Source organism: Mustela putorius, unplaced genomic scaffold (assembly GCF_011764305.1).
Source record: "Mustela putorius furo isolate JIRA1106 unplaced genomic scaffold, ASM1176430v1.1 tig00003988_pilon_pilon_pilon, whole genome shotgun sequence".
NCBI classification, from domain to species: domain Eukaryota; kingdom Metazoa; phylum Chordata; class Mammalia; order Carnivora; family Mustelidae; genus Mustela; species Mustela putorius.
This window is the reverse complement of record NW_025422127.1, coordinates 13,729,276-13,745,189: the sequence shown is the minus strand read 5'-3', so window position 1 is coordinate 13,745,189 and position 15,914 is coordinate 13,729,276. Positions and strand designations below refer to the sequence as shown.

Here is a 15,914-nt window from a genome sequence, read left to right as displayed (position 1 = left end):
AATGGCTGTGATGGCGGTGGGAATCGATGTTTATGGACTGGTGAGTGATCGCTGCTGCTTTATGAGGCTGGCTGGGGCTATGTGTCATCTACCGCTCCTTGGTGTCCCAGCCACACATCACTCTGTGGTCCTTCTGGGGGCTGTTCCAGAGGCTTCCTGCTGGCAGACTCTGGCCCCAGCGTGGACTCCCCGTGCTGTCCGGGCATCAGATGAATCGGGCTAGGTCTGCTCTCAGCACCCCCACCCTGGCCTTTGAAACCCAGGGATAGACACAGACTCTCCCTGCCCCCGGGCGGGTCAGCCTGGAGTCCAGCAGATGCCTTGATTCAAGTGAGCCCCTGGCTGGACAAATGCCCTTCGTGCTGAGGCTGGGAAGCCCAGACAGATGGGCAGTGCTTCAATAGGGCTGGCCTCCTGCCCTCCCGGGGTCAGAGGACACTGTGGGCCAGGACTGCTGGTACCTAGACCTTTACCCCCAGCCAAGACCTTCAGCAGGGCTGTCCTCAAAGTCTCAAGTGGGATTTCCTCGTCACAGACTCTGATTGTCGTATACTTCTTAGTATACTTCTTAGTATACTTAGTATACTTCTTAGTTTGGGGGATACACACAATACATGAGGTATAGTGATAGGACCCACTCTCAACAGACGGGGGGCGGGTCTCACGAGCGGGTTACTGTGGTCTCAGCGTCTCTGCAAAGCTCACTGGGGAGAAGTGAACTCTGGAAACATTACTGAAGAGCTCTGTGCACCTCCGAGCCTTGCAACATCCAGACAACAGCACCCCTGAAGTTGGGCTGTGTTTAAGTGCTCTCTCTTAGAGCCGTCTGAGAAAATAACCTCATTCTGCAATAATCAAAATGTAACTGGGTTTTAGATATGCAAATGCTTTATGTAATGTTTATTTGGAGGAAAATTCAGCTCAGAAATATGGGTGTGATCTCCCTGTCACCTATGTAAGCTGGTGATATTGGGGGCTGCGAGGTGAAGTTGTGAAGAAATTGGAGGCTTTGAGAGAAAGTGTGGGGTCAGAAGAAGAATGACCGAGGAGTCATGCTATTTCACTTTAAATTATGCACAAGCTCAGCTTGAGCCAAAACCATGGGGGGCTGCCCAACAAGTCTGGAGGTCTGCGGCTAGATTACTAGAAGTATAGAGCCCAGAGTGTAAGGGATGAGAGGGGTATCTTTGTACTCCATGCTGTCCCCTGCATCGCAGGAATCTGACTGCAGGTGTGGGACAGGGATGAGACAAAGTTGTAAAAGCCGTGGAATAGACTTGGGAAGGCATGGTAGATACAGGCCTGCAAATACTTAAAAGCCTGCCACACTTGTGTTTGGTGGGCTGCTTGAGCAAATCTAGGACTGATGTATGTCAGCCCCAAGGAAGTGCATTCTTGAGTTACTAAGCAAGAATTCTTGATGAACCAGAATCGTGCAAAGGCAGGGTGCTGGGTATGGGTGGATGCTGAGCGTTGGGACCCTGGTGCGTCAGTGGGGACTGGTCTGCCTGGGGCCAGGGACAGCCTCACATGGAGACTTGTCACCCAGTGTCCACTTCCCTTCTGTGCTCTGATCTTCCTGCTTGCAGGGTGACTTTGGCAAAGACATTGTCTGGCTCCCCCTGTCCCCTGCTGCGGGTTATGGCCATGACACTGAATGAGCTGCAGGGCCCCTTGGAAGCAAGGGGTATCGGCAATACAATGACCCCCCCTCCTGAGGCAGATGTATTTTCCCTGGGATGAAGTTCTTGGCAGGCTGGCTTCTCCCAGGGCCAGGCTGGACCATTACTAGCGGCACGTCGGGTTGTGAAATGAAAGACGTTCTGGTTTTTTTTTTGTATTCTCCACATCCACTAATTTAGTAAATGCCATTAAATGCTGCACTTGTCTGTGGCTCATAGAGAGTGCTGGGGAGTGCTGAGACCTAGTGTTTGAAAAGCTCCAACAGAGCAGGGGGGTGAGGCTGGTGGGGTGCCAGGGCCGAGTTGGGGGGCTCTGCACAGACACAAGAGGCCACAGGGATGAAAACAGATTGGGGGCTCTGAGGGGAAGCGGGGTAGATAAGCAGGTGGCTTACACCGGCAAGCGAGGGGCTCCAGGGAGTCATTTGGGAGTAACTTGGGGCACTTGGGGGTTCTAAGAGTAGAGATGAAGAGATGATGGGGGCGATTTTATTCAAGTGGGTTTGTGTGTCTGGGTCTGGTCCTGTTCCTAGGCTGTGGCCTGCTCAGGCCCTCCCACCCCCTCCTACCCATTCATCCGTCCATCCATCCATCTGTGTGTCCATGGAGCAGATGTTGATGTATTCAAGGCATGTTCTAGGCCCTCCCATGGAAGAGGAATAGATGAACATGAACCTGGTCCCAGCAGCTGGTGTTTTAGTAGGGGTGGGTGACTAGTCTACACAGAAGGCTTGGCAGGTCCCTGATGGGCTGCCCTGGGGCCAGCCCTCGCACAGGAGGTCACTCTTGGGGCAGGCCTCCCCTGCATGGGGGACAGATTGTTGGCAGCTACAAGGGGAAGCAGGGAGTGGCTGTCTGCTGTGCTAAGTCAGGGGTAGAAGCTCAGAAGGGAGGTTGGTTTGAAGGGGAAATTATGGGACTCACCCCCAGAGAAATGGGATGTCTGCATGAAAAATACATAAGGACATGAGGCAGAAACACGTATTAAAACTACAAATCAATAGGATTCAAACTAAAGAGGAGGAAAAGTGCCATGGGGATATTTGGCTAATTACAACAGGCTTAATAAGTGAGGCAAGCCTGGAATGCTTGTCCACTCTATGGCCATAGCCGGGCTAGGACTCAGTTTGCCCAGTGTGCATCTGGTGGGTGGGCCCATGGGTGACAAGGAAGGGCCCGAGATGGCCCTTGGAAAGGGCCTGAACCTTCTCCCTTCTGCAGTCAGTGAAGGGCTGCACAAGAGAGCCCTGTAGGAGGGAACCCAAAGCCATTGCCAGGGATGAGGCTCTGTTCTAGGCTTTGGGGAGTTAGCAAGGAATGAAACTGACCCAAACCCCTGCCCTCACGGAGATCAAGGCCTCAGGCAAATGCAACGGTAGGAGCTTGTTTTCTTACATTTCGATGTGGATTTATTTGGGGTGCGGCATTGAAAACACTTAGAAATGCCCTCAGTTGGGGCAAGGGGCAGGGAGCAGGAAGGCCGGGTAGTCAGGACGGTCGCTGGTCCTCCCCGGCTGGAGAGGGGTGCTGACCAGGCCTAGACCATATCATGTTGGCTGATGACCTTGGGTCGGTTGGTGCTAACCTTGGCTAGACCCTGGTTCCCTGAGTCACCCTGCCTCAGCCCAGAGTCTCTTCCTGGCTTGGGTTTGACTGTGGCTTGGTCCTCTTGGCTGAGACAGGCCTCTGGTTTGGAAGGGAATTTTCCCGAAGGCCCCCAGCTAGTTCTCTGACACTGAGTGTTAGCTGTGCCACTGCGGGCCTCATCTCCTTCCTACGCGGGGTACCTTCCACGTGGGCTCCTCTCCTCCCTCCTCTTCCCTCCCCCATTCCTGCTGCACCCTCCCCAGCCCCTTGCTCTAGCTTCAGAGGTCTGCTTCCTGTCTTCCTGCCCTCCTGTCCAGCAAACCTGTTCTGCCCTCAGTTCCTCACTCTTGCCCATTGCCGCACACCAGACATCGGCCTCTTCCCTGCCCCTGCCCCGGTTCTCACCAGCTTCCCAGATGGAGTCTTGTTACCTCTTTACTCCTCTCATGTTTTATTGTCCCTTCCAGAACCAGGATGCTGCTCCAGCCCTGGAAGGGGATACACCGGGTTCTTCCTGTGATGGCTGTCTTCTCGCAGTAGCCAGGGGGTGGGCGCCTGGCATGGGGCTGGGGCTGGGGCAGGGTTTCTTGGCTTCTCTCCACACATGGGGCTGGGTTGTTCTTTGTGGTGAGGGGCTCTTCTGGGCATTGTTGTTGTTTGGCAGTAACCTTGGGCTCTCTTCACTTGGATGTCAGCAGGAGCCCCCCACTCCAAGCTGTGTGAACCAGAAATGTCCCCAGACATTGCCAGATGTCCCCAGAGGAGCAAAATCGCCCTGGGTTGAGAACCACCAGGCAGGGATGCAATGGCACCGTGTCTCAGGCTTGGCTAAGCTCTTGCTGGCAGGGACCTAAGAAGTTCTCTAGTCTAAAGCCCACATTTTAAAAGAAATTGGGCCTCAGAGAGCTAATGAGTTGTAAGGTCACACAGGGGAACGGCCTGATGAAAGCAGCATCTTGGAAAAAGGATTTAGGCTGCTCCGTGCAGGCTGAGCTGAGAAACAGGCCAGAGGCAGGAAGGGGAGTGTGGCTGGGACCTGGGCGTGAGGCAGGGACTGAGGCAATGCCTTCCCTGTCTGTCCAGGCTCAGTGTGCACTCAGCGTTCTCCTGGAGTGAGGGTCTGGGAGAGGCCCCACACCAAAAACCCGGAATCTGGGTGTGGGTCCAGCCTGGCAGTGGGATGGCTGCGTGTCCCCTGTTGCTGTCCTTAACTGTGAAATTAGGGCCTGATTGTTTTCTTCCTGCCTGGGGGTTCTGCCTGTGGGTCTGAGAGGGGAGCAGAGGCGTCATCTCAACAGGAGAGCCCTGAGGGTATGGAAGAGTGGCCGTGGGGTTTGCAAGAGGCCCCCCCTTTGCATGGCTGGGGCGTCATTTACTCAGCAGACTTTGCGTGCAATGCCCCCTACACTCCCGAACTGAATCACAGGCAGTGTGTGGGCACTGCCCCACCTGTAGGCACAGGGCTTACCTGGGATCCAGCCCAGGGCATGGTGGGACCTCAGACCGGGAGTGAGAGGGCAGCAGGAATGGGACCAGAGCCATGGGCCCTTCTCCTGTGCAGGAAGGAGGCTCCAGGGTGGGGGTTTGGGAAGCTTGTAGACCAAATCAAAGAGTGTGGAGCATGAAGTCAGAGATCTGTTTTGCGAGAGATGACCAGGTCCTGGGAGTTTCTGAGCCTTGAAGGTTTTCCCAGTTAGAGGCTCTTGGACTCACAGCTGTTCTCCCCAGGAGGGAGCGGGAGAACGGAGGTACAGAGGGGCCCCTGCCCGGCCCGCTCTCCGTGGGAGCTGGCTTCCGGGGCAAGGTGTGCCGGGAGAACTTTCCAGGGCCAGGGAGGGTCCTGGGGGCTCCAGAGTCCCCACAGCAGGGCAGTAGCGAATGTCCTGCATCTCCAGGGGTCCCCAAGCCAGTCCCTTTAGCAGGCTCCTCAATCCCTGGGGAGTGACCTGGCAGCCGTGGGCTTTCCTCTCAATCATCCCAGTCTCTGGCTTTTTGAGCCATAAATCTTCAGCATGAAGATCATGAATTTCCATGGTATGATTAATGAAACAAAAATTGAGACAGCAGTATAGAAACTGACCAGACTGAAAAAAGTCCCTGTGAGAAGTTGGAGGACCTTTCAGAGCTTCTGACCCGTCCTGGAGCGCCACCTAGTGGTCACATGGGTGGTGGCACCCACCCCCTGGAAAACTGTGGATGCCCATGGATCCGGTGGATGCCCACACCTTGGGAGCCTTGACATAGTTCCACTGGGACTGCTCTCAGGTACAGGGGCCACAGGAGCCCTCCACAGCGTTGGGGGGCAACTCAGGAAGCTGCTCCACTCAGTCCCACTCCTCCCTGGCTGCTTGAGCCATCTCTGCTTTAGGAATGCATGGGAATACCCCCACTTCTTTTGTCATGCCCCAGTCTGGATCACCTTTCTGTTTCTTCATCTGTGAAAATCCTACTCATCTTTTAAATCCCAGCAAGTCCTGTCAAGCCTGCCTTGTACTGCTGCTCAACAGTCCTCCAGAGCCGCCTGGTAGAGGTCACCACCAGCCTGTGCCTAATCCCTGCAGTGGCCTCCTGATTGCTCCCCTGGCTTTCCCCATTGCCCCCTCCCCTGGGGGCCATCCCTGAACAGCAGCCAGAGTGATCTGTCGGAAACATACATCATGTCACTCTCCAGCCTTCCCAGCATGCTAAGAACACCACTTGCCTCGTCTTTACACTGATGCCTGCAAGATCTCACCCCACTTGTCCCCTGCCACCCTGCCTCCTGGTCCCCTACCATGTGTCACCTCCTTCATTCCCTTACAGCCACATGGGCAGCTTCCCGCTCCCGGGGAAGGCCAGCCTCCTTCCCAACTCAGGGCTTTTGCACATGCTGTTCCCTCTATCTAGAACATTCTTCCACCATGTGCCCTCCTTCATTTGGGCCCTTAATAATAAATGCCACCTTTCTTAGAGGGCTTCTGTGACTACTGTGTCCCCTGAGAATTTCTAACTCCTTGCCATCCTTATTTTTCTTCATGGCACTGCTTGAAATTGTGTTACTTGTTTGCGTATGAACCATCATGTCCCATATAAGAAGAGCCTGCTTATTGGAGGGGGTGGCTGCTCATTCCTGCCCCGCCCCCAGGACTCAGAACAGGCCATGGCACTTGCTAAATGGGGGCTCAGTTTGGGTGTGTGGAGTGCAAGAGAGAAGAAAATGCCGCCTCCTCCGGGCAGCCTCTCCCCCACCCCCACCCCCGACCTTCCCTGCACGCATGTGAGAACCGCTATTTGCCTACTCACGGGGCTGCCTTGTCTTCCCTGCTCCTTTGGGGTCTCTCTCTAGACCTAGAGCAGCTTGAGAACAGGGGTGCACTCGATTTTTGAGGTCACAGTGTAACTCCTGGCACCCAGGAGCTGCTCGGTCAGGGCCTTCCTGAGACTGGCACCTGGTGCAGGCAACCCACTTCCCAGGCTTTCTCCCCTTTAAATTCTCACAGCAATCCTGGAGGCAGGCGATTGTATGCTCTTTGGGTCTACAAGGAGTTTGCAAGGTCGCACCAGCAGGAAAGGCTGGAGCCGAGGGGTCAGATCCCTGTCTGTGCCCTGCCCCCCAGGTCCTTGCATGTCTGCTTTCCCCCTGCCTGGAATATTCTCATCCCCCACCTGCCCTGAGTCCGCACTCAGGACTCTGCCCTGAGTCCGCCCGTCCTTTGGGGACTGATTGCCTCCTCCAAACGGACATTACCGGCCAGAGCAGAGTCCCAGGAAGGCAGGGCTCTGAAGAGGTTGTGGCTTCTTCTTCTGGCTCAGAAGGCAGCAGGCTACAGGTACTCAGTAAATGTGGTCTGGCTGATGGATGGGCTCCTCAGACTCTGCATACTTCCTGGGAGCTGCCAGAGCTGCTAAGGCTGGGGGAGGTGGGGGGGTGGGTCGGCTCTGTGGAGCATAAAATCAGACAGTTGTGGAGACTCGCAACCAGTGAAAGCGAAGTGTCCCCAGGTGAAGCCAGTGGCGTCACAGCCCCAGGGATGCCATGGAGAGAGCCAGTTTTCCGGCTCACGTGGATGGCCGGCTGAGGCAGTGATGGGTTTGCATGGCCTGTGTGTCCACCAGCCTGATGGGTCCCCTTCTCCTCCATCTGTGGGAAACCTGTTCTTCAGGCACCTGAGAACAGCAGGCCTGTGGCCCCTTTGGACAGGGCAGCGGGACACAGGCGCCTGGGGGTCCGGCTCTGAGCATCCCCCCGGTCCTGACTCTTTCCCTGCCCGCTGTGCCCCACCTCCTGGACTCCCTCTTGAATGCTGGGGCCTCTCCTCTGACAAGTGGAATAACTGTGTTCCCCTGTGTGTGTCTGGGACCCTCCATAGTTGTTACAGGATTTTGCCCGTGTCTTTTAAAATCAGATCCCCAGAGTGATTTAAAATCAGATCCCTGAGTGACCGTAGGAGATTTGTGTCGTGCTGTTTGCCGGGCAGGAAAACAGACATGGAGAGGCTCAGGGCTTGTCTGGGTCTCACAGCTGATGAGCACAGGCCCATGGCCCTATCTGACCTGTAGCCCTGTTCTCCCCCTTTCCCAGTCTCAGAGTTGGGGCATGGGGCCTTGCAAACTCTGGGGCCATGGGGATGAGCCCCCAAGCAGTGCTGATCTAATGGCTCTCCTTTCTCTCCAGCTCTGTGGCTGTGGGCTGCTTGGCGTGGGCATTTGGCTCTCCGTGTCCCAAGGCAACTTTGCCACCTTCTCCCCCAGCTTCCCCTCGCTGTCTGCAGCCAACCTAGTCATCGCCATCGGCACCATTGTCATGGTGACAGGCTTCCTCGGCTGCCTGGGGGCCATCAAGGAAAACAAGTGCCTCCTCCTCAGTGTAAGTTGGACCCCAGATCCCTCCAGCCCCCGAACTCTGATATCCCTACACTTGGGCCACTGAGATGGCAGGTCCTGGTGATGAGGGAGCAGGAGGCTGGCTGAGGACAAAGCAAAAGCTGGCTTACAAATGTCCTAAATCTCACTAACAAAGACGATTGATAGCAGGATTGTGACACCCCACCAAAAAGTCTCCCAAGGATCTTAATGTTAATGGCTGGTCTAAAGACAACATTGATCCAGCAGCAAGGGCAAGGCCTCCGGCAGGCCTGGAACATCCTGGCACCTTGTAGGCCCTCTTTAGCATATGAAAACTCCACTGAAACCTCCCTTCCCCTCACCTTCCCCCAACAGCAGGGTACATAACCTGCCATCCCTCACAACTGGGGGCAGCAGCTCTTCCTGCCCACGGGTCCTGTCCCGTGCTTTAATAAACCACCATTTTGCACCAAAGATGTCTCAAGAATTCTTTCTTGGTCATCGGCTCCGGACCTCAGCCCACCAAACCTCACCTAGGTTCTAGAACTTCATCACTGGGATGACCATCAGCCTCCTGGATGCCCAGCCTGAGCCCGGAGAAATTGTTTTAAGAGTGTTCCTTGACTGACCACGCCCCTCATCCCCATGATTGGGTATCCCTTCTCTACTTGTCCCTCCCACTCCTCCTTGATTGGCTGTCTCCTGTATCTCCCTCCCTTACCTGTCTGGGATTCCGGCGGAAGTAGCTGGCCACTCCCACACCTGGGAAGCCCAGTCTAGGGGCCACTTGTCCCCTGCCCCCCCGCCATACTAGTGTGCACCCCATTCCCAGCCATGGCCGCTACGATGTACCCACACCTAGGCTTTCTCTTTTCAGTTTTTCATCGTCCTGTTGATCATCCTCCTAGCAGAGCTGATCTTGCTTATTCTCTTCTTTGTCTACATGGACAAGGTGAGCCTTATGAGAGGGGAGGGGGCATATGGGCGGTGGGGTGGGGACAGGGCCAGCCAGAGGAGAAGCACTGACAAGGAGGACCTCTGAGGAAGGGAGGAGGGAGAACGGAACCAGGGGAGCTAGGAGAGGCCCCGATGAAAGGTTTGGTGGGGGCAGTGTAGGGAAGGTGTTTGGGGGGGCATGGGTGGCTTATTGCCTGTGTAGTCTTGGGAAATAGAATCCTCTGAATCATTGGCCATGGACTGTCTCTGGCATTAGTGAGCTCCCCATTACTAGGAGCATTCAAGCATAGTTCTGCTGACCCTTTGGAGGAGGGATTCAGGTGTCTGCCCTCAACCTGACAGGTGAATGAGAACGCCAGGAAGGACCTGAAAGAGGGTCTGCTGCTGTACAACACAGAGAACAACGTGGGGCTGAAGAACGCCTGGAACATCATCCAGGCTGAGGTGAGGGGCCAGCCGGAGGAGGGGGCAGGGCCTCAGACTACCCAAGGGGCCGGGAGAGCTGCTGGGGTTCCCCATACAGGGAATGCTTCTGGAGAGGGGCAGCAGGGGAGTGAAGGAGGGTGAGCGGGATCTGGACACAGGAGTGCGTGCCTTAAATGGGTTCAGGGAACTAGGGAGGAGAGATCATCTTTATTCAGCAAGGGGGATGCCTCCCTGATCGTGGGTCAGGCAAGAAGGTCCTTGTGCTAAGAGGAAAACAAGTCCATGCAGCCCAGAGCTCCATAGTAAGCCCTGGATTTGGGTGGGGGGTGCAGCAGCTGGCTTGGGACTGTCCCCAAAGCAGAGCAGGTGGGGTGGGGCGGGTGAGCAGAGGGCTGAGCGCTTCTGGTCAGCGGGTCGGTGCCCAGCTCAGAGAGGCAGGTGAGCATCACCTTTTCTGTGCTCTGGCCTCCAGGGAGAGGCTGTGGCTTCCCTTTTAGGGCAAGAGGGATGCTCTTGTCTCCTCTGCTGACCTGCAGAGAGGCAGCGTTTGTGGGTTGGCTTGGGAGGATGGGAAGGCACAGAGGGGGGCAGCGGGCTGCGGGCACCTGACCCCATGGGCTCGCACCCCCAGATGCGCTGCTGCGGCGTCACCGACTACACGGACTGGTACCCAGTGCTGGGGGAGAACATGGTTCCTGACCGCTGCTGCATGGAGAACTTCCAGGGCTGCGGGCGCAACACCACCACCCCTCTGTGGAGAACGGTGAGGCTGGACGCTGCTGCCTCGGGGCCTTCTCCCAGAAGCCTGGGTGCGGGACGGTGTGGCCAGAGGACACCCGGAGTGGGGCACTGGGGACTCCAAGAAGCTGGCTTAACAGAGGTGGGGTTGGGGACACACAGGACTGAAGCTAAAAGGCAGGTGGACCTTTGGGCGGGGGATTGGACCCACAGCTGGGAGTGTCAGAAGGTAGGGGTTGAAGGGGGTCTGAGGGTGTGCAGTGTGGCCTTGTAGGTGGAACCCTGGGTGGGAAGGGGTGGGGTCAGCTCCAGGGCAGGAGGACGAGGGCTGAGGGACAGGGAGGGACAGAAGGAAAGGGCAAGGGCAGGGGCAGGAGGGGAAGTGAGGTGGGGGCTGGGCAGGGGGGGTAGTCACTGTCCTGTCCTGCCACTGCCTTAACCTGCGGTCCCTGCTCCCCAGGGCTGCTATGAAAAAGTGAAGATGTGGTTTGATGATAACAAGCACGTGCTCGGCACGGTGGGGATGTGCATCCTTATCATGCAGGTAAGAGGGTGGGCTACAGCCGAGCCCCACGCACCCCCCCACACCCCTGCATGCACCCCCACACCCCTACATGCACACCTCACACCCCTACATGCACACCCCATGCACCCTATGCATCCCCCAGACATACTCCCACTCCACCCCACATCCCTACACGCACCCCCACGCTCCCCACACACACCCCTACATGCATCCTCCTACACTCCCCCACACACACCCCTACACATACTCCCCATACCCTCCTTGCATGTTCCTGCTCTGCTGCATCCAGAGGCCTTCCCATTCACTGCCTGTCCCAAGCCAGCAGGCCCAGCGGGGCCCAGCTTCCTCTGCATTCCCTCTGAGTCTGGGGCTTGGTGTCGGAGCTGCACGAAATCCCTGGGTGGGTTTGCTTGAGAACATGCCTGCCCTCCTGAAAGCGGTGTCCCCAGGTAACAGGTCTGAGCACAGGCTGGTGCTCCATGGGCAGCCTTCCTGGCCATGTCGCCTGTGAGATGTGCAGGAGCTGGGCGGGCTGCCTTGCTTCTTTGCCTTAGTTTCCACTTCAGTGTAATGGGCATAGTCATCATGCCGCCTCTCCGCATCCAGTGGTTGAGCAGGACCAGGTGGCTGGGAAGAGCTCCAGCCCAGACGCTAGAGTGGAACAAGGAGGGAGAACCTGCCTCCCTTCCTGAAGATGAGGCCAGTGTGGCTAGAGGGGGGGCCAGAGCCCCCCGACCTTTCTGGGACAAGCCTTTCCTGGCTCCCTCCTCTGCATGGCTCCAGCCGTTTCTGAATGGCTCCTCCAAGCAAGAGTCTTCAGTGCCCGATTCCCCTCGGAGCCTGGAACTCTGCTGGCCAGTCTGTGTGAAGGTGGCCCACCTGCAGGAAGTGATCTTTCAGGTCTGACCACGTCCAATTTACGGGAGAGACTTCAGGCTCAGCAGACGAGCCCGCTGTTGTCCTTGCAGAGCTGAGAGGACACGTGCGCACGGGGGCAAGCCTCCGTTCAGCACTGGGACTGGCTGCCAGTGACCATGCCTGGAGCAGGAGCAGCCAGGGTCTCCTCCAGTTAGGCCCCGGCACCGGGAGCACCAGTGACTTGGCGTGGCCTTACTGTTCTTGCCGTCTTCCCGTCTGCCGCCTCAGTTCCTTGGTGGATACCACTTAGGACACGTCCTTTGTGTGTCTGGTCTTTACCACAGCCCTCGGCAGTAGCTCCATTTCCGAGCCTCTGAGGAGTCTGTGCCAGCAGCTCTGAGGGGCTGAGCTCCTGGGTGCACAGCCTCCTTCTGGCAGTCCTCAGGCCCACAGGCGGTCATCCCCGCTCACTCCGGGTGCCGCGTGGCAGAACCCCGCTGCGGGCTCCCGTCCTAGGCCCTCTCCCCGTGTCTTTCAGATTCTGGGCATGGCCTTCTCCATGACCCTCTTCCAGCACATCCACCGGACTGGTAAGAAGTACGACGCCTGAGCCGGCTGGCTGGGAACACCCTGGCCCGCCAACATGGACACTGTGCCCGGGAAGAAGATTTGAGCTTTGTGTTGCCTGCCCGCGCTCTCCAGACTGCTGACCCTTGCAACCACCTCCCCAGCCCGCCCGCCCCCAGCCCACCCCGCCTCAGCCTTCTTGGTGGGGGGAGGGCCAGGGAGGAGGAGGCGTGGAGGAGGCGCACACAGACCTTGGGGTGCTGGAGGCGCCTGGATTCCTGCATCTGTGTATTTGCCAAAGAAGAGAGGGTGGGCCGGGTTCGTGCTCCTGGAGCCCCCCCAGCACGGATGCGTTTCTGCCCCTGCCCTTCCTCACCCTGCCACTTTGTCCCCGTGGGGGTGGGGAGCAGAGAGCTCCCTCCTGGTGGAGAGACTGCCCAGTGGAGGCCACTGGTGTCCACGGCCACCCCCCAGGGCTAGAGCTTGTGGGGTCGGGGTCTGACTGCCTCTGGGCAAGGCCCCTGGGAGCATCTTGCCCAGGCCTTTTATACCTTACAGTGTAACTTTTTTATTTTATTTTACTCTGATTATGATTATTCAGGAGTATTATCTCTCAGATAAGTTTAGGGTTAGCTTTCTGATTTGTAACTTTTTACTGTGTTGATTTCTGTAATGGTTTGATTTCTTTTTTTCCCTGAGGGTAGGGGACAGGTAGGAAGAGAGGATGTCCATCAGGTTTCAGTCAGGACAAACCGCCGTGCCACACTCAGAAGGCCCTGCGGTGAGACAGGCCGGGGCCAGGCCCAGGATGCGCTGAGCAGGAGGGACAGTGGGGGGGGGGGGGAGTCGGGGCCTGGCGTCAGTGTCCCAGGGGCCTGAGAGAGACGCATATGCAGAGGGGCAACCTGTGCAGGGTTGAGGCATTTGCTGATGCCAGTGCCTGTGGCCAGGGCAGTTAGGGGTCATCTTGGGGGTTGGTGCAGTTTACCAGGAACGTGGCCAGAGCTTTTGTGGGTCCTTATTCTTCATGGATGAGCAGTCTTTCTTGTTTCCCTTCTTCCTTCCTCCTGCCCTCTGCTGGCGAGGGAGGCTCCCCCTTCCGCCCCCTGTGGGCATTCCCGCGACAGGTTCTGCAAACCCCAGTTACTTTCACAGACATTCCTGCTAGAAATTCTCGGACAAATACCTCTCTAGTTCAAATGCTGCTCACTTTCTCACATTGCTTCTGGAAGGGGAAGTAGTCCTTATGTTTTGCTGTTCAGACAGGGGCAGAGGACCCGTGACCATCAGAAGGGGAAGGCGGAGCTGGGGCCCTCGATCATTCCAGCCACATTCACTGGGCAGCAGAGTCCCTGCTGAAGGGGTGGGGGGAAGATAGCCATGGGGCCCCAGGACCCCCATTCTCTTCCTTGGGGTTCACTGATGGCGGAGTGGTGGTAGTCATGTCCTCCAGGGCCCCCGGGAGAAGCCCTAAGAAGTCATACTGGGTCTTGCTACAGCTGTAGGAGGAAGCAAGCAGCCTATATCTGGGAAGAGGAGCTGAACAGGCAGGGTAGGGGGTCTGATTGCCACCGGGGCCCCCATAGGACTTAATGCTGGCCTGAGGGAGTGTTTTTGTAGTTTTGAAATAAATAAAGTCAAGAATTCACACAACTGAGCTTGAAAAGGCTATCCACTAGCCAGCTAGGGTTGGTGGCCTTCCTGGATGGGGCCTCGTGTGGGGCAGCTGCCTTTTTCCTGCATCATTTGGCTCAGTCCCTCAATTTCCCACCAAGCCCACGTCTCCTCTCCAACCTCCACCTGTCTTTTCCAAAAGCTGAGGCCTGTCCCCTACCCCCACAGCCGGCAACACCTCCACACGCCTAAGTAAAATGCAATTGGGACCAAAAGTACAGAACTTTTGGTGTGTTCAGGATTCCAGATTTTGAGGGTTGGGGTGCAGAGAGTAAGGTGGTCTCAGTGAGTCCGGCAGAGTAAAGACCATCCCCCACCCCACCCGAGACATGCACAGAGGATTCTCTGGGGAAGTAGGGAGGTGGGTCCTTGGGTGGAGGATGGGGCAAGCACACACATGAGCCCGACTGCCTCCCAGGTCTTTTGGCGCTGCCTTCCTGGTTAGGAGACACGGCTGCCACCCCGGGGCCTCCCTGCTGCAGTGCTCAGGGCAGACATGCCACCACACCACCGCGGACCGGACAGACTGGCAAACGAGCCCCGGAGTCGCCGGGTGGGACTTGGTGCATAAGGACTGTGTGCTTGGGGGTGGGGCGGGACGGGCCCATTCGTTCACGCCTATCAATGCAATTTCAGTTTTTGTTCAAATCCACAGCAAAATTCTAACACCTGCGGGCGGGGGATGTGTATAGCCTCCCTGGCAGTCCTACGTTTCTGGAGCTTCAGGGTTGTCCTCTGGCTCCAGAGCCTTGGCTACAGTCCCCCTCTCCCCTCCAGTGCCCTTTCCCACCCCTCACCTGTCTGTCCTCCTCATCCAGAGTCCCCAGACTGCCATTCAACTGAGTCGCCGCTGGCTGGAAGGCACGAGTCTCGAGGGGTGCTCTTCCAAGCCCCCAGCCCTTTCTGCACGGTGGGACACAGCCCACGGAAGGCAACGTTGCATGATGTCTGTGTGGTGGCCTTCTCCATTTCTCCCGACTGTGATCTCGTTGGGGCAGGGTTCCCTGAACGAACCCTCTCACTTGGGGGTTCCCTTGCCAAAGTCCAAGTGAGTTCAGTCAGCTCTGATGCAGGCAGGTTACAGATTCGACTTAGAAGGTCAAGGTTCTATAGTCGGCTTCAAGGGAGTGTGGGCCAGAAACTTGGCCTTTTCCTGCCGCCATCTTCCAGAGGACGTGAGCGAACAGGGACTGAGAATTACCCTTGGGGGTTGCTGGAGCAGGTGTCGGGGGCCTGTCTCCACCTCCATGCCCCAGCTGGAGCATAGTCACTCCCTCTCTCCACCAGCATGGGCCTGCATCTGGGGCTTTCACCCCAGGGAGGTGGCTGACCCCACCCCAGACCCCCACACGGATGTTATGGTGTCACGTGGACCCAGGCGGCCATCCCTCCTTGCTTTGGTGGCCCCAAAGCAGTCCAGGTGGCTGGAAATGACTGTCCCCGCCTCTGCAGCCCCCTGCCCACCCACACTGGTGGAGGTGCTAGCTAGCAGGGCCCTGGTGTAGGGCGGGAGCTGGGTGCCTGGAGCCCCCCCATTTTGTCCCTCCACCCTCCTGCATCTGGCTCCCCAGGGCCCTGGCCGCCCATCTCGCTCCTCTGCACTTCCATGAGGCCTGGTCCCTTCTGGGCCCCTGAGGGCTAGAGCCAGGGGCTCACGCCCACACCCTGCCCCCCAGCCCGGGAGCGTGGGGAGCTGGAGGGAAGGAGAGCCAGCCCAGCTCACTTGCTGGGTTCAGATGCACTTTCCTGCTTGAGATGCCCTATCTGTGCGCTCCCTTCATCCTGGTCCTGGCTTTCTTGAACACCATGTTTTTAGCATGTTTTTAAATAAAAACTGATATCGTGTCAAAAGCACAAACAGACAGTCTCCTGGTGGGGTGTTTGCGTTCATGTGGCCACAATGGTGCTTGGACTTGTGGCCGGGGTGAGGGACACAGATGCGGGTCAGGCACTGGCTCTACTATTTGCTCAGGATACCCTACAGCAAGGACTTTCTCTCCCCTTCTCAGGCCCAGGTTCCAGGCCTGCTGGGCACAGTGGGGCTCAGTCCCCTCCGGGGTGCCCCTTTGTCTGGT

General features: G+C 57.2%; 1 protein-coding gene across 5 annotated transcripts in view; it reads left to right on the top strand.

Moving 5' to 3' along the window:
- The window catches only part of TSPAN9 (tetraspanin 9), a 192,299-nt gene extending 176,602 nt beyond the window's left edge, over window positions 1-15,697 (top strand). For all 5 annotated transcript variants that reach the window (XM_045071683.1, XM_045071684.1, XM_045071685.1 and 2 more), the window contains 6 exons: window positions 7,924-8,115; window positions 8,971-9,045; window positions 9,393-9,494; window positions 10,108-10,239; window positions 10,675-10,758; window positions 12,137-15,697. In XM_045071683.1, the coding sequence (XP_044927618.1) occupies window positions 7,924-8,115; window positions 8,971-9,045; window positions 9,393-9,494; window positions 10,108-10,239; window positions 10,675-10,758; window positions 12,137-12,208 (657 nt within the window). In that variant the 3' untranslated portion in view covers window positions 12,209-15,697. The remainder of the gene's footprint in view (window positions 1-7,923; window positions 8,116-8,970; window positions 9,046-9,392; window positions 9,495-10,107; window positions 10,240-10,674; window positions 10,759-12,136) is intronic.
- Window positions 15,698-15,914: the final 217 nt, after the last annotated feature.